Source organism: Oncorhynchus clarkii, chromosome 1 (genome assembly GCF_045791955.1).
Source record: "Oncorhynchus clarkii lewisi isolate Uvic-CL-2024 chromosome 1, UVic_Ocla_1.0, whole genome shotgun sequence".
Lineage (NCBI taxonomy): Eukaryota > Metazoa > Chordata > Actinopteri > Salmoniformes > Salmonidae > Oncorhynchus > Oncorhynchus clarkii.
The window spans coordinates 66,209,889-66,228,363 of NC_092147.1; the positions used below are offsets into that span (position 1 = coordinate 66,209,889).

Below are 18,475 nucleotides of genomic sequence, written 5' to 3' on the forward strand. Positions count from 1 at the left end.
CTTAGTTATAACAGTTTTATACATCAGGAACATGTACAGCTGTGTAGTCATTCTTACTGCACAGACAAAGCAGGTATCGTGCCAGGTATGACCCAGTGCTTCAATGAACTTGTCTCCCGCTTCTACTGGGAAGTCACAGCCATGGCATTTGGTGCTGAAAAGTGAAATGTAATCTGAAAGAAAGAGGATAGACTGAAAACACTAGCAAATGGTGAAAATAGTAACAAAGTTACATGCATAAAGAATGTGTCTTTATGTGTATAATTCAAAATGTAGTTCAGTTGCAGAAGCTGCTTGCACAGAGTACATTATGGCAAAAATGTCTGCAGAAGCTGGTTTGGGCTCTAAAGGAAACATTTAACATTTGTGGCTTTTCATTATGTGCCATTCCATTTACGTAAAGTACCTTTCTCGCAGTAAGGCTCCCCATCCTCCATGTGGAATAGGCTGTTTCCAAAGGCATTGCCACAGGCAGCACACACAAAGCAGGTGGTGTGCCATGTCTGCCGCAGAGCATGCATCACCTCCTGCACAGGGACAAAAGGTTATTGTCTGGGTGCATTTGTGGTTATATGCTGCATAGGCTAAACAAAGCTTCTTTGTGTGTGTCGTACATGTCTGTGTGTTTGTATCTGACATCTCACCCCCATGATCTTGGTGTTGCAGCGTGCACAGGTGGGGGCAAAGAACTCTCCGTAGCAGTTCTCACAGTACACTGCGTTCTGCTCCTCCACAAAGCTGCAGTCTGCCAGCGATGTGTGGCAGTAGTGACAGTTGAACTCTTCTGGGTGCCAGGAGCGACCCAAGGCCACCAGGAAGGGTCCCCTGTAACGACAGATAGCGAATGAGGACAAAGGGGGTGACAATGACCATTTCTGAAACCAAACACTGTGTTTCTGTTTGAGTGGCTGTGTTTCCACTGACGGTGTATCGTTGTTGTTACCGGATCATGTTGTTGCAAGCACCACAGAGGGGTGCTCTGCTGCTGTTGGCAGCAAAGCGCTCCGCCCTTTGGGCTACGCCCCGGGCAATGGGAGGGAAGGGGGCGGGGTTGAAGGGGGCGGGGCTGGGATTATAGGCAGGGCTTGGGGCGGAGGGAAGGGCGTGGGCGGAGCCAGGGTGTGGGATATAGGCCGGTGCTGGTGGGGCACTCTGAGGTAGAGCGGGCACTTTCATGCTGGTGCTGGTGCTCTTGCTGGGGTCAAACTTGTTGGCAAAAGAGTTGTCCGTGATCCAGGGTGGCCTGCTGGAGGGGGGTTCAGGGGCGGCCGGGGCTGTGGCTGGGGTTGGAGCTATGACCCAAAGAGACACACGGTTAAGTCAACACTATCCATACTTACCATATTATTAACACAAACAAACGGCCACACAGCACCACCTGCTGTAACTACCTGGCACAATGCAGGCTGTGCTGACCACCTTGGGTGGAGGAGGGCCCACAGGGATCTGGATAGAGCTTTGCTGCATGGGAGGAGGCTGCTGCATGGGATGTCGCTGCATAGACGGGGCCTGGTGCATGGGGGGCCCCTGGTACATGGGTGGTCCCTGGTGCATTGGAGGCCCTTGGAACATTGGGGGTCCCTGCTGCATAGCAGGCCCCTGGTACATGGAAGGTCCCTGCTGCATGGGAGGTCCCTTCTGCATACAAAGCCCCTGGTACATGGATTGCCCCTGGTACATTGGAGGGGCTTTTTGCATGGGGGGAGCCTGGCCATATAGGCTGCAGAAGGATAAAAAAAGAAGCTGAGTGACATCATCACCACCTAAATTCAAACATATCTCTACTAGTCTTATTACTTCAGAAGTTTTCTGAACTGTCATTGATATATTATATAAACTAAACTAAATCTAAATCTAAATTAGGAAACTGTACTACAAGTACCAGTTACTCATAAGGATACTGTTAAAGGGATACTTCAGGATCTTGGCAATGAGGCTCTTTATCTACTTTCCCAGAGTCAGATGAACTCATGGATATCATCTGCGTGTAGTTTGAAAGAAGTTGCTAACTAGCGCTAGCACATTTGCTTACTAGCATTGGCTAGAAGTCCTTGCGCTAGTTAGCATTGGTTCGCAAAACTACCTCTAACTTCCTTCATACTGGATGCAGAGACATAAAAATCATATCCACGTGTTCATCTGACCCTGCCAAAATCCTGACGTATCCCTTTAACACTAATATGCCTCATGATAAAACCTAGTATGCTGAACAGCCACCTATCTCCTTCCTGACTCTGTGTCCACATATGTTTTGAGTCTTACCTGGATCTCCTCCACTTCCCCAGACACGTTTAACGTAAAGGTTAGTGGGAGTTTAATATAGCAGAGACCCACAGAGAGAGAGAGAGAAAGAAAGACAGCCTGGTATCAGAGAGACAGTGTTAGAACAGAGAGCCTCGGTTATAGCAGTGAGAGAGATTCACAGAGCCGCCAACCGATTTCATTTGAAAGGAGAGAGAAACAGGTTGATACATTTGTAAGAAAGGGGAAGGTTAAAATGCAGGTTAAATGAACACTGTCAAAGCATGATTATCATCCTTAGAGCTATAAATAGAGGGAGGGGAATAAGTGTGTGTTATTTCAAAGGTGAAGTCGACAATAAGGGAAGGAAGCACACTATCCAGATGTTCTATGAGCAGTGCCATCTGGATAAGCTTCCCCACAGAAGTACCTGGAGACGGAGGCAGACTGTTGCAGACTGTAGCTATAACGCAACAGAAAAGGGTCTGGGGTCAAAAACGTGTCAAACGCAGTTTTTTTGGATTAAGGCCATGTACACCTATACCTACCTGCAAGATGCCGTTTATTACCAATAATGGCATCCAGTTTTTCAATATTTAATTTGCAGATTTTTCCATCTAACTTTTCTCCAAGATGGGGTGTAAATCAAGAATCATCCGATTTCTCATAAATTGTAACATTATCAGATCGCACCTGTTTCATGCTAACTGCTAGTCAGTCAGCCTAGTTTGACCACATAGTCAGCTGTGTAGCTTTTAAAGAGGGCAGCACCCAATCAGCAGTCCCTTTGAGGTATAGGTGAACTTGGTTTCATAGTAATACCTTTGTGCGAGCACACATTCTCTCAAAGGAAAAATGTATGCCCTAAAGAGACAAATAAAACAGGTTCTGAAAATCCAAGATCCTAACACTGCCAAACCAAATGAAATTGATACACAGCTCTGCTCCTATATACCATATTTGTATTCATCACCATCAATCAAGGAAACCATATATGATACTGCACACACACACAAAACCTCTCATATTCTACACTCTGCACACAACCACCACAACTGGCTCCATTGCAAAGACCAACACGCCTTGCAACATTAGTTAACACATCCAATCCACATTAAAGAGAAAACAATGACATCATTATTAGGAATCTGTAAGGTGAGCCAGAGGACCTACTTCTCACAAACACACTAACATGCAGGCGAGATAAATTCACTTCAAACCAGTGGTGTAAAGTACTTATGTAAAAATACTTTAGTTTCATGCCCTGATCTATTTCACCTGTCCATGTGATTGTCTCCACCCCCTCCAGGTGTCGCTTATTTTCCCCAGTGTATTTATCCCTGTGTTTCCTGTCTCTCTGTGCCAGTTCATCTTGAATGTTTCCGAGTCAACCAGTGTTTTCCCCATTCTCCTGCTTTTTGCATTCTCCCTTTTCTAGCCCTCCCGGTTTTGACCCTTGCCTGTTTCATAACTTTGTACCTGCCTGCATGACCATTCTGCCTCCTGTGTCTGCATTTGGGTCTCGCTTTGTGCCTTGATAAAAAAATACTACTTAAGTAGTTTTTTGGGGTATCTGTACTTTGCTATTTTTATTTTAGACAACTTTTACTTTTACTTCACTACATTCCTAAAGAAAATAATGTACTTTTTACTCCATACATACATTTTCCCTGACACCCAAAAGTAATTGTTACATTTCAGATGCTTAGCAGGACAGGAAAATGGTCCAATTCATGCTCTTATCAAGAGAACATCCCTACTACCGCTGATCTGGCAGACTCCCTAAACATAAATGCTTAGTTTGTAAATTATGTCTGAGTGTTGGATTGTGCCCCTGGCTATCCATAAAATTAAAAAACAAGAAAATCGTGCTGTCTGGTTTGCTTAATATAAGGAATTTGAAATGATTTTTACTTTTGATACTTAAGTACATGTTATCAATTACATTTACTTTTGATACTTAGTATATTTAAGACCAAATACTTTTAGACTTTTACTCAAGTAATATTTTACTGGATGACTTTCACTTTTACTTGAGTCATTTTCTATTAAAGGTATCTTTACTTTTACTCAAGTATGACAATTGGGTACTTTTTCCACCACTGCACATCATAAGTTGATATAACGTTCACAGTTTTAAGCAACTGTGGACACCACACTGGCTCCAGGAGATCCCTATAAAGTACCACTATTACATTAAAACTAAAGGGTGGATGGATGTGTTTCCTTATTTAAGCCCGCTGTTTATACAAAAGAAAAATGACAATGGTTGGCTGAACGACACAAACTGAGGGAGTAATATGTACCATACTCCTTGTTATGCAAAACTAACCAATGATTTAATATTATCCTCACTAGACACTTACAAATCGGAAGAGGGTATTTTACGAGCATGTACAATTATTTATACAATGGTCCTCCTTTGTGTTAGTCCCATTTAAAATGTTCACGTGAGTACCAAATTCTACATCATTTGACCTTTTCAGCCATTGCACTTTTAAGCAGTACATCTATCAACAGCTGCTATTGCCTGTTGTCACTAGTTAGCCATTTAGTAGTTGATTAGAATGGTGCATCACAGCCATATAAACTCAGCAACAAAAAAAAAGTCCCTTTTTCAGGACCCTGTCTTTCAAAGATAATTCGTAAAAATCTAAATAACTTCACAGATCTTCATTGTAAAGGGTTTAAAAACTGTTTTCCATGCTTGTTCAATGAACCATAAACAATTAATGAACATGCACCTGTGGAACAGTCGTTAAACCATAACAGCTTACAGACGGTAGGCAATTAAGGTCACAGTTATGAAAACTTAAGACACTAAAAAGGGTCCTGACATGACCCTCCAGCATGACAATGCCACCAGCCATACTGCTCGTTCTATGTGTGATTTCCTGCAAGACAGGAATGTCAGTGTTCTGCCATGGCCAGCGAAGATCCCGGATCACAATCCCATTGAGCACGTCTGGGACCTGTTGGATCGGAGGGTGAGGGCTAGGGCCATTCCCCCCAGAAATGTCCGGGAACTTGCAGGTGCCTTGGTGGAAGAGTGGGGTAACATCTCACAGCAAGAACGGGCAAATCTGGTGCAGTCCATGAGGAAGAGATGCACTGCAGTACTTAATGCAGCTGGTGGCCACACCAGATACTGACTGTTACTTTTGATTTTGACCGCCCCTCTGTCAAGGGACACATTATTCCATTTATTTTAGTCACATGTCTGTGGAACTTGTTCAGTTTATGTCTCAGTTGTTGAATCTTGTTAAGTTCATACAAATATTTACACATGTTAAGTTTGCTGAAAATAAACGCAGTTGAAAGTGAGAGGACATATTTTTTTCTTGCTGAGTTTATCATTGATTTGCAGGATACAAATGATTGTGATTGACATTCAAGTGTCACGCCCTTCTGCTGTTCTATGACAAACTACCCCCCAAAATCATAATGAGTCCAGCCAGTGTGTGAGCTCGCAGTTGAGCAGCGACATGCAGAGTGAGCGTGGAAGAGTGTGGGATAGAGGAGCTACCATCATCACTCGATGTGGTGCGATCTCCAACTGTGACTACTAGGTGCTCAACCAAGTGAGCTACTGTCATATCACTAATTGTGTGGCCTTCACAGGGTGAACAGTCCCCATAAATGCCAATTCCAAGAGTATGCTTCTCCTTATTATGGAATGTAAAGGTCCAGACTTGAATGGGCCTGAAGGGATTTTGTGCGTTTGTTCATTTAAGAAACTGGTTGACCTCCAAATTCAAGATGAGAGATGGAATATCAAAAAGACTACTTCAGAGTAATGTTAGCTACATTCTGCATTAAACAGGCATTTTTATATTTGGGTCAAACATATCTCACCATTAATGCTGTGAAGGGACTATTGACATTGTGGAGGAAGAGGTGCAAATTAGTCAAACAAAAACTTGAGTCAGCAATCGCAAATGCTGCCAAACCCCCACGAGCTTACACAGTGTACTTAAGCAGTCTGCAGTGTACATTCTGCACATCAAACCTCGTGGACCTTTTCCTTTCCATTCAGCTGTGATGGAGAGAGCTAATTCAAAGAGCGTTGGAAAGAAGTTTGTCCCTGTGCAGGCAAGCAAAACAGTTGCACAGACCTAATTGCACTCAATAGCATGTTTCCAATTGGGGGCTGTTGCAGTTCCTTTTGCACCACTTTTCAGATATAATTATTTGTATTTTCTTATGAAACATAGCCAATGTGAATAAAGCAATGCTGCAGTCATGGCTCTTTTGATCCGGATAGTGTCCCACTCCCCAGTAAAAGTTTACATGTTTTTTTTTACTCTCCTGTCCCCTATCCCACACGTAGCCAAGCAACTCCGCACACCACCCGTCTGTGATGTGGTCAGTCTGTCTGTCATTGTGGCAGTCTGTTATGTTGCGTGTATACCTCAGGTGCTCGGTTCAGAACCCGAGGGCAGGGCTTTCGTTTGGGCAAAGTGCTGGTTCGGAACAGGGTGGGAGGTGGCCCTTGCTTCTAAACCTAGTTTCTTGACGAGAGTCAACAAGAGAGGTTTGAGAGACGGTTTAGGGCTCACTCCACATACACATTGATTACTTTGAATTTCTTATACAATCTTAAACCCTCTCTGAAATACTACACTGTAATGGAAAAAATAAGGCAACACTATTTGGATAGTCCCTAATAGATGTGTTAGATACAGTACCAATCAAAAGTTTGGTCACACCTACTCAATCAAGGGTTTTTCTTTATTTTAGAATAATAGTGTAGAATAACAGTGAACACATCAAAACTATGAAATAACACAGTTAGAATCACGTAGAAACCAACAAAAAAAAGTGTTAAACGAATCCAAATATATTTTAGATTCTTCATAGTAGCCACCCTTTGCCTTGATGACAGCTTTGCATGCTCTTGGCATTCTCTCAACCAGCTTCATGAGTAATGTTTTTCCAACAGTCTTGAAGGAGTTCCCACATATGCTGAGCACTTGTTGCTGCTTTTCCTTCACTCTGCGGTCCAACTCATCCCAAACCATCTCAATTGGGTTGAGGTCGGGTGATTCTGGAGGCCAGCCTACTCTGCATCTCACAAAGACACGGTGGTTGGAACCAAAAATCTCAAATTTGGACTCATCAGAACAAAAGGACAGATTTCCACCGGTCTAATGTCCATTGCTCGTGTTTCTTGGCCCAAGCCAGTCTCTTCTTCTTATTGGTGTCCTTTAGTAGTGGTTTCTTTGCAACAATTTGACCATAGTGGCCTGATTCAACCAGTTTCCTATGAAAAGTTGATGTTGAGATGTGCCTGTTACTTGAACTTTGTGAAGCATTTATTTGGGCTGCAATCAGAGGTGCAGTTACAGTTGAAGTCGGAAGTTCACATACACCTTAACAAAATACATTTAAACTCCGTTTTTCACAATTACTGACATTTAATCCTAGTAAAAATTCCCTGTCTTAGGTCAGTTAGGATCACCACTTTATTTTAAGAATGTGAAATGTCAGAATAATAGTAGAAAGAATAATTTATTTCAGCTTTTATTTCTTTCATCACATTCTCAGTGGGTCAGAAGTTTACATTACACTCAATTAGTATTTGGTAGTATTGCCTTTAAATTGTTTAACTTGGGACAAAAGTTTTGGGTAGCCTTCCACAAGCTATCTGTCGATATAGGACTCGATATAGGACTCGTTCTACTGTGGATACAGATACTTTTGTACCCGTTTCCTCCAGCATCTTCACAAGGTCCTTTGCTGTTGTTCTGGGAATGATTTGCACTTTTCACACCAAAGTACGTCCAGCTCTAGGAGACAGAATGCGTCTCCTTCCTGAGCGGTATGACGGCTGCGTGGTCCCATGATGTTTATACTTTCGTACGATTGTGTTTACAGATGAACATGGTACCTTCAGGCGTTTGGAAATGGCTCCCAAGGATGAACCAGACTTGTGGAGGTCTACAATTTTTTTTCTGAGGTCTTGGCTGATTTCTTTTGATTTCCCATGATGTCAAGCAAAGAGGCACTGAGTTTGAAGGTAGGCCTTGAAATACATCCACAGGTACACCTCCAATTGACTCAAATGATGTCAATTAGCCTAACAGAAGCTTCTAAAGCCATGAGATCATTTTCTGGAATTTTACAAGCTGTTTAAAGGCACAGTCAACTTGGTGTATGTAAACTTCTGACCCACTGGAATTATGATACAGTGAATTATAAGCTAAATAATATGTCTGTAAACAATTGTTTGAAAAATGACTTGTGTCATGCACGAAGTAGATGTTCTAACCGACTTGCCAAAACCATAGTTTGTTAACAAGACATTTGTGGAGTGGTTGGAAAAACAAGTTTTAATGACTCCAACCTAAGTGTATGTAAACTTCTGACTTCAACTGTAACTGATGAACATATCCTCTGCAGCAGAGGTAACTCTGGGTCTTTCTTTCCTGTGGTGGTGCTTATGAGAGCCAGTTTCATCATAGCACTTGATGGTTTTTGCAACTGTGCTTGAAAAAAACTTTCAAAGTTCTTGAAATGTTCCACATTGAGTGACCTTTATGTCTTTAAGTAATGATGGACTGTCATTTCGCTTAGCTTATTTGAGCTGTTCTTGACATAATATGGACTTGGTCTTTTACCAAATAGGGCGATCTTCTGTATACCACCCCTACCCAACTGATTGGCTCAAATGCATTAAGCAGGAAAGAAATTCCACAAATTAACTTTAACAAGGCACACCTGTTAATTGAAATGCATTCCAGGTGACTACCTCATGAAGCGGGTTGAAAGAATGCCAAGAGTGTGCAAAGCTGTCATCAAGGCAAAGGGTGGCTACTTTGAAGAATCTCAAATAACATATCTTTTGATTTGTTTAACACTTTGTTGGTTACTACATGATTCCATGTGTTATTTCATAATTTTGTCTTCACTATTATCTTCACTATTATTCCACAATGTAGAAAATAGTAAAAATAAAGAAAAAACCTTGAAAGAGTAGGTGTGTCCAAACTTTTGACTGGTACTGTATGTTCAATTAACTGTCAACATTATATTTGTCCTATGTCAATACGTATGGCCTTTCTTGGTCCCCTAGATGGGAGACAAAACGTTTATAAACATTAGACATCCTACTGACAAACTACCATTCATCTGCTGTGAAGGCCAAAACATGGTTATCTTTGAGGGTCCAAAAAAGCTCGGAATGGTCCAAAAACCAAATCCAGGATTCCAAGGCAGTGGCAGTGATGACCAACTACAGAAGCAACAGCCTGCACAGGCCCAGGGCATATGTTGTGTTAAGGCTGGTCAAAATAAAAAAAAAACAGGATTAAGATGGATAGATGGTTATGATGATGAGGGTGTTACGGGTTAAAGGATGATGGTTTTTGCAGACTCGCTCTGTATGACTACAGCACTCCACTGCATTGAGGCTCTCTGTTCTCACACCGCTCACAGACATGGGAGGTCAGGTCTTCCCAGTGTCTCTCTCTCCTCACAGGTTCCACACAGTCCAGGTGATCACAACATCAGACTGTTTGACTTACCTTGGACACTGAATATGGACACTCTCCCTTGTGAATGTACTAAACCCAAAGCCCTAGCCACTTACACACATACTGCTCATGAAACCTTTTACCGGTTTAGCATGAAAACAAAAACATACATTTCAATCTATGTTCAATCAATCACGAAACAGATGACAAAAGGGGAAAACATCAGAACAAAACAGTCCCCCTCAACGAAGGTACACACACACCAATTAAAGGGAAGAGCACCCAGTTGGCGGAGGACAATAAAACCACAACAGGCAAAAATGTTCAACCCACACAGAATTACCTCTCAGGGGTGGGTTCAGGGTCTACGGGGGCAGGCTCTGGAGACTGGTAAGCAGCAGTAGGCGAAGCTGCCTGATTGGGTGAAGCAGCGCTAGCAGGGAGAGCGACATGTGTGGGGCTGGTGGAAACTGGAGCATGCTCAACAGGGCTACTGCATAAGAGGTTAAATTGCATTGAGAGAAAACCATCAGCAGTCTGGGGCCGAAATCCATATGTAGGGCTGTGTGTATATGAACTAGAGGGTTAATGTCAGCACAAATAGACCTGTAAGGTTATATGGCCTCAATCACATGCAAAACCAAAAGCCTTGATATTGCTCAGCCCAAAGCAAGGATGTCCATCAAGGAACAAATGGAGAAAGAGTAGGAAAATAAATCAATGACAATTATTCACAAGTCTTATCTTTCAATATCAGGATTTAGTGCCAGAAGTGAGGAAAAAAACCCTCTGTGGGAAAAAAAAACCTCACAATCTGCTCATAATAAGATAAAAACGAATGTTTGAACTATCGATTTTGGGTGAGTCACTGGAGAAAGCGCAGAGACTGGCAGGGGTGAGTGGGGTGATACCTGGTTGTATTTCACTCTTAATGGAAAGCTGCCTAGCTGCTACTGCAGGAATCGATTGAGCATAATGGGGAATGATTAAATAACTGCGTCAAGACAAGCGCTTCATCAACCATGTCCAGGGTCAGAGGGAACCACCTCACTATATGCTTGATATACACAGTCCTTACGCAATTAACACAGTGCATTACACATTGATTTGGAACTGTATAGTGTATCATACTAATATAATATAATCAGAGACAATCTAAGGTGTTGGGAGAGTTTCAGCCATAAACTCTGTTGGGGAAAAGGATTAAACAGAGTAAATACAGAGTATATATAACAGCAAAAAGGAGAGAAAAATGAACACACTCAGTGAGCATGGCCTAATCAATGAGTGTACGCTACAGAACATTTGTGAATTTACTTTTAAACATGAGTGAAAATGAACAGTGGCGGCTCCCCAGATCTTGACATTTAAACACAGCTGACTTTGACATGAGGCCAAAACATTGAGTGAATGACTGTGGGAGAAGGTGGGGTTGAGGACTGGGGAGAACGGAATTAATGCAATGCCCAGGGGGAGCTGCCCAGGCTGGTGCAGGTTGGGGGACAGAGAGGGTGGCAGGCATCTAGCAGCAACAGGCCTGGTGGTGGTAGACCGATGGCTGACCCCTACTCACTTCCAGCACCCTGACCTCCTCTCCTGGACATCAATCTGACCAGGAAACAGTGGTCTCAGGCGGTCATTTAACCCTTCATCACTTTCTGTGGTGAACTTTGGAGGTTAGCAAGTGCTCCTAGGTTGTGGTGATAGTGGGTCTGTCTATGGTGTGTCTCACAGCTAGATGTGTGGAGCGAGGAGTGGAGTGTTGGCAAGGGAGGTGGAAGGATCAGCACAGATAGACAGGTGGTAGATGCTCTCAGTTTGAGTGACAGTTAACAGAGGAAGTGCCTTTGAGGCTGGGTACAAGGACAGGACAGGCCACAGTCACACAGATACAAAAGCCTCTATCTTCAATTACTTCTGAATCCAACCAATGAAACCTATTACTAGGATAAAGTATTATAATCTAGAACACCTGATTTTAATTAATAGCTGGTTGATAAGCTGAATCAGGTTTGTTACAACAGGAGTTGGATTGAAAACCTACAGGAGGGGGTCTCTCCAGCAACTGGGTTGAAGAGCCCTGCTCTAGAGAGACCTCAACAAAGTCCCTTTTAGCAGATGGGAGTGTAGGAAACCCCTCTCAATTGTGTTTCAACTGGCCATCCTTGGGTATAAGTTACATTATCTCATCTGACATAGGTACAGACATCTAACTTCAATACTACTGGATCTCTATTTTAACGCAGACAGCCATGTACACAGACACACACACAGACACACAGACTTTCCTCACAAGGGGTTTACATAAATGGGCATTCTGTGCAGGTCATTAGGTACACACTGAGGACACTGGCCTTCAAAATGCATTTACCCTCTTCATGCAGGATTAATAGATTGCATTGGCTGAATTGCTGGGATGTATTTCCAGATGTTTCCGAGGGAATGACTGTTTCAAGTTAGGGGCAGATTAAGGATAGTGTGCTTTGAAGGCTGAAGTCAAAATCTGGTGCCTCAGATTAACAACACAAGGGGAACTATGTTCAAAATAGAAGATTGCATACATGCACCACTCTTTCATATGCCAATGATCTATAAACAGTTTGGAATTTGAAATACTTGATCCGTAAACTAAATGACGCCATTTCATTTCTCACTTTATCTCACTGTGGAAGGGAAAAACTTGAGGACACTAATTTGAGGATAGTTTTAAAGGGTAACACATGTATAGCGCCCCCCACTGGTAACATCTGCTTGGCACAACTGTCAACATAGGGAAATTGTGATCTCTCCCACTAAAGCAGCTGGGTTAGTAAGGCAGCTCCATGGGCAGGCAACCTGACACCTCGCCTACCATTTCACTCTGCTCATCATTCTCTGGGAGAGGTAGGCAAACACTGGCGTGTGTTTGCATGATACTGGTGAGGTGGGCAGGCAAGTGCAAGAGCAGGGGAGTCTTTAGCAAGGGGGAGAGAGAGACCGGTGCATGCTCTTACAGGCAATTAGGAGGATGAGAATTGAGATTCCAGATAGTCAAGGTAGGAGCAATGGGTCTAGTACTAGGTGGTTTAGAGACATCAAAAAGGTATGTATTTTACCATGTTCAGCTGTCTACTGTACATCAACGCAGTAGTGCGCTTTAACCATGGAGGTTAGGATTCGTGGGAGGGGGTTGAGGGAGGGGCATGGATGGGTTACTGGAGAGCTGTCGTAGATGAGGAAGACACTGACTGACAGGTGATACAGGCAAGACTAAAGACAAGGAAACACAATGATTCAGACACACAACATGAAGACAGACACAAACACATAGCTGTCCACAGGTACCCCTCACCCTCCGTGCCCTTTACCTGGTTCTCAAACGGGACGTACAGTAGGTCTACATTAACTCTACCTTCTTGATTGCCAAAAACTGACATTAGTCCCATGAATTAAACCTACAACATAACTTCTTATCGCCTACTGTCACAAGCTCCTCTATAATATTGAGACAACCAGTTGGGTCCTTGAGGCTTTTGAAAACATTATAATTTTCAAAAATAATCATTGAGAAAATAGGAAGTCACATGAGCCCTAGGCCCCTAAAATGAGCCCTAGGTCCCGAAAATGAGCCCTAGGTCCCGAAAATGAGCCCTAGGTCCCGAGAAGTCACAAACTGCAAAAACACAAATCCTGCCGGGAACTGAGCACACACACCAAATTACTTTCCACTAATTTGGAGTTGAGGGTGGGATGAGATAGCTATGGAGTGATGTGCCGAAATTTGATGCGAAGCAATGGCGCAGGTCCTGATGTTTTTGGAATGTCTGGTGTGTCAGTTCTAGAATCTGTGATGAAAAAAAAAGAGGGAGTGAGGGATAGGAGGAGCAGAATACTGAATGGAACGGAAGTGTAGAAGGAGATCTTGTATGTGGGGCGGAGACTGAGGCCTGAGTATGATAGAGGAGGAAGAGGAGGCGTGATGAAGGGCGAGAGGGGGTCAGCCACCCAGAGGCACTCCAGTGCAAACACACTGTCTACCCAGCATGCATTGCATGCAGGTGGAAATATCCCTCAGGGGAGGTGAAGAAGAAGGGGGAGGAGGAATGATGCCAAGGAGCATGTCCAGGCAGGGAAGAGGCAGTTAGCAGAGATTTCCAACAGTTACAAACGGCCAGTAATAATCCACTCATCAGCCCACAGCAGAGCTAAGTAACACCAGTTCCCCTAATGTTACAACCAGACAAGCAGAGTTATCTTTCAAAGGGCTTTCAACACCTTCAAACATCGCCTCGCCGACTCTCACTACTCACATATTTGACTTCCTGTTCGCCTTTCTTATGCAGGAGGATGGGACGAAACCCAACAGGGTGTTGTCTGACGGCTGTGCTTGAATCCTGATATGATAGTCCCTAACTTCAGTCACATCTGACCTCCTTATAGTTAGCAGCTACAGAGACTATTGCCTCATGGACAGACCATTGATATAATACTGCTTCTACGTAATAACAGACGATCAACAATTGCTAACAATTGATGGCATGATTATACTAGAGCTAATGATGGCTGAGTTCAGTACAATAATTACACAAAAAATGGCCCTGTGGAACAGACTAAATGGCATGTGTGGAGAAGAACAAAGCCCTGTTTTCTAAAGGTGTACCAATGAAGCACGTCAGTTCATCCTTCGGTGAGTCATGTGATAATTAGCTTGGTTTATTTTTACAGTGTTTCTAAAGAACTTTTCGGGATAACATTAAACAATCGCTTTGAGATTGTATTTGTAATAGATATCTTACAAAACACTTGACATGATGCAACATACAGTAGGTTGGAATCATGTATGGAAAAGGTTTTGCAAAGCCACCTGCTTTATATCAAATCTCTCCGTTTCTTTCTAGGTCAAGTTGTGTATATAACAGCTCAAATGCCAAAAGGACTTTATCAGGAGCTTCTGTGAAAAAAAATCCTTGACCAACTTGCTTAAATAGTGAATAGCCCTGCCCTTGGTAGCTGAAAAGAAAACAGCTATTCAAACCTTTTCAATTACCAATGATGAAATTGAAAAGATACCGTCAAAGAAAATGGGTGAACTTCTCTCATTGATGTCGAAAGCAAGGTCATGGTCAATATGGAATCCAATCATTTTCCTTCTGATTGAAGTCATACTCGTAATCACGTGGCCATCTGGCCATGAGCCAGATTGGAACCTATCCTTTTCATATGTTTAAAGATCAGTGCATTGCACAATGCAGGCAGCACTCCTAATTATCCTTAGTTTACTTTATGCCATTCATCTTCTCTGGGAAAATCTCAAATTCCTCACTTTCTCATAGGCTGCAAGGGTTTGCTGCTCTCCACACATTCCAATGAGTCAGAGCCCGGGGATAAGGAAACAAACACGCCATGTTTCATCGGTGAGGGATTCATCTTGAGATTCAATACGACGTTTGCTGATATGGGGGAATTGTTTATCCTTAACTGGACCCTTGACATCTTGTTTAAGTTCTATTTAATGGTTCCTTGGTGAAATGGTTCCTGTGAAAGTTAATAAATATATATATAAAAAAAACTGAAGTTTGTGATGACTCATATGTATAATTGTTTATTGTCTCTAAGAGGGTGTTGGGTTGCTATGCTATAAAGGTAGGCAACTATTTCCTCCATAACTTCCATTTAAAGCCTGTAAACTGCTACATCAAAACATAATCTCTTCTCTTTTCAGAGTAACAATCTGATATGAAAGCAACTAAAGGAACATTTTTTATTTAGTGGCATTGTTTTTATTCATACTTATCACAATGTCAAACTCAAATAGTGATAATTTACGGTTGAAATACAATACAACTTTCTTATACAGCTGCAATTACTTTAGAAAGCTAGCATCAACTTAAATAGCCAAAATAAGGAGGGAATATGACATTGGGCTAAAATCTTCACTACAACATGTGATCAACAAGTATTGAACAACCCTCTTTCCACGAACTCACATTCCAGTATCTTTAGCCTGACCTTCTCCTCACTCACAGTCCAACTGTTTTACCTGCTCTGCACTTCTCTGGTTGCTAGTTACGTTCGGTCTGACACATATTTTAAACCACAGCTTTTTCTGGCAGGTTTAGGATTTGAGCAGACAGGCCATTGTGCCAATTTTTCAATTTGGCAAAACGTGGACCTTTAAATTCCGTGTCAAACTTTTCCCTGTGGCATGAGGAAAGAGAGAAAGGAAAATGGGGGGAAGAGAGAGAAAGGAAGAAAGGGGGGGGGGGAGTGAGAGACGGGTTAGGGACTGTGGCCTCCACTCCCCTGCCTGAGTCATGTGAGGGTCAGAGTGCACTGGGGGCTCCCAAATCCTCAACAAACACAAATCAACACAACCCCACTGGGTGGCTCTATGATGTCCTGCACCATACTGTATCAGGGAATAAGCCCAGGCTTGAGAAATCCCTCATGAAGAAACAAAAAGGGATATTTCTGCTCTGTGTGTGTGGCAGCAACACGTTACGTGGCATTTCAGCTAGAGGAGTCTAACAGACGGCTCATCATGAGGGCTATCCGTAATCCATGTGAGGGGGACTGCAGCGTCGAAACACCTCATGCTATTCTCACGGTTGGCTCAGCAGGACATGACTCACACTCTAACCTTCAAGTTCACCACAGAGAGTGGTGTGGAGCTGGGCCCTTTGGTAGGGCTGAGTGACTCAGTGACCCTTGACCACTAGCTAACAGCAGAAACTCTGCTCTGGGATCATCTGGGGCAATGACCAAATACAGCCTTTTTGCTAGGCCACACCGGTCGCTGCTGCTAGCTGCCTACCTTGATTTCCTCAGATGTTCCACGTCTGGGTCTTGCACTAAACGGAGAGGGAGAGAGAGAGAGAGAAGCACCATCAGTAACTGAGTCTGTGGCAGGATAAGAGGGGTAGACTAAACTAAATTAAACAAGAACAGAATAGAAATAGAAAAGCAGCACTACTTACTGAACTCCGTTCCCGTGATGTGGGCGAGGAGGCGGAAGGACTTGGACTGCACCTGGGAGGAGCTGCGGGCCCAGTCATTCAACTCCGTGTCCCTGTCTGCAGTCTTGATCACAGCCTGATAAACTGGGGAGGCACTGTCTACCTGAGCATCTTTTACTGGGAGCGAACTGGAACCACAGAGAGAGAGCTGGCTCGTCACACTGGCACTAATTCATGCCCACCATAGCCTGACAGCAATCAGGGCGAATAGGAAATGTGGGATTCTGATCGAATTCTGATCACAGTGTTACAAACTGCAGTCTGGTGGTGATTTTTTTATTACTGGGGTATGTCTGAGTGTATACATATAAAGTACTATAACTAACCTTTGTAGCCTACTTAGATGACTAAGGAGCATTTAGGAGAAGGGGGAGAGGATCTATTTCAAAGGCTCCCTGTTCACTTTTAATTTGAGATGAAAAAAACAAGCTCGGTCTTGCATTAGGGGAGCTGCAAGAGAGGAGCTAAAAACTGGACATTGAAAAGCAGCATCCACCAGCATCTGCTCACACAAACCAGTGATAAAATGGTAAAAAGCTGTCAAATAGTTTCCTATTTGCAGAAGCTTGCACGCAAAGCACTATGGCTACATAACGAACCCTGTGGCATCTTTTCTCAACAGCATATTTCAGAAATCTAATTTCATAAAATAAAAACACACATACTATACCTCTAGCAGGAGGAAAGAGCTCAGAACATTCAGTTTAGTGTCATTATTAAACTAGTATAGTTCCTGGTATATGGCATAGCTAGTGCTGGTCAGTTGCACATTACTGATTGGGAGGTTCAGAGTATTGAGGCCGGCACTTAATGTGTTCGTCCTCCGTTCATTTCCTTTTGATATCCATATAAATCATGCAGTTCTTTTGCAATACACGAGACTACTGACCTGTGATAATGTCGCAGCTGACACTAAAATCTATTTTACAGAGTGCCTTGAAACATAAATGATCCCTGTGTAGCCAGCAGGGCAGTGGACTCCGCCTAAGAAACGGTTTGCTATACCAAGACAATAATAATAATTTAAAAAAATAACAAAATAACAAAATTATGATTCTGTGGTTGACCTGTTGAGCAATATCGGTTTGCAACACACTCTGCTTTTCTAAAAACAAAATCTTTGTTTGGCATGGAAAACTACGAATCCATGTCTGTTTTCCATGCATTTCAATCACAATACAATTTCAGCACAATTTTCCAACGGAATGAAAAATTGTTTGTTAGTAATCAGTCATTGATAAAGACCCACAATCCCTGAATATCAAAACACCATACTTATAGTGATGTCCTCGACAAACAGCTGCTCTGCAATCGACTCCCGTCAAACTATGACGTCATCGTTGCATTACGGTGCAGAGGCAACATCCGGGCAATTCTAGACATCATTCCATCAACCCACAAACCACGCCAATTGGTGGCGTGTAGAAAATTGCCATGGGTAACAAAATGTCCAATCAGAGTGAGGATGTAGTGGGTTAGCAGTGAGGGGAACGGACGTAATGAGGGAGGAGACAGCACACAGGCTGTGCTTCGTAGGTTGTCACAGAGCGGTCTACTTACGCCAAGGGGGAGCCGGCTGGGACTTCCTCTCTGTTCGGCAGGGAAGGGGTGGGGCGGGGCGAGGTGGGGTAGTGGATGGATGGAGAGGGGTGGGGGGGAAGCAGCATGGCATGGTGGGTGGGATGGACAGTGCGGTGATTGGGTTTGTTGAGGAGGAACCGAGGAAGTGAAAGAGGGAGGATTAGATATGGGCCCCGTAGCGGA

General features: G+C 43.2%; 1 protein-coding gene across 1 annotated transcript in view; it reads right to left on the reverse strand.

Annotated features, from left to right (window-relative positions):
* The window catches only part of LOC139407849 (LIM domain-binding protein 3-like), a 69,940-nt gene that overhangs the window by 4,983 nt on the left and 46,482 nt on the right, over positions 1-18,475 (reverse strand). Inside the window, exons 6-14 of the mRNA XM_071151757.1 lie at positions 18,272-18,301; positions 16,673-16,839; positions 16,510-16,546; positions 15,787-15,893; positions 1,392-1,814; positions 944-1,292; positions 645-825; positions 407-527; positions 58-173 (exon numbers count right to left, since the gene is read on the reverse strand). Coding sequence (XP_071007858.1) covers positions 58-173; positions 407-527; positions 645-825; positions 944-1,292; positions 1,392-1,814; positions 15,787-15,893; positions 16,510-16,546; positions 16,673-16,839; positions 18,272-18,301 — 1,531 coding nt within the window. The remainder of the gene's footprint in view (positions 1-57; positions 174-406; positions 528-644; positions 826-943; positions 1,293-1,391; positions 1,815-15,786; positions 15,894-16,509; positions 16,547-16,672; positions 16,840-18,271; positions 18,302-18,475) is intronic.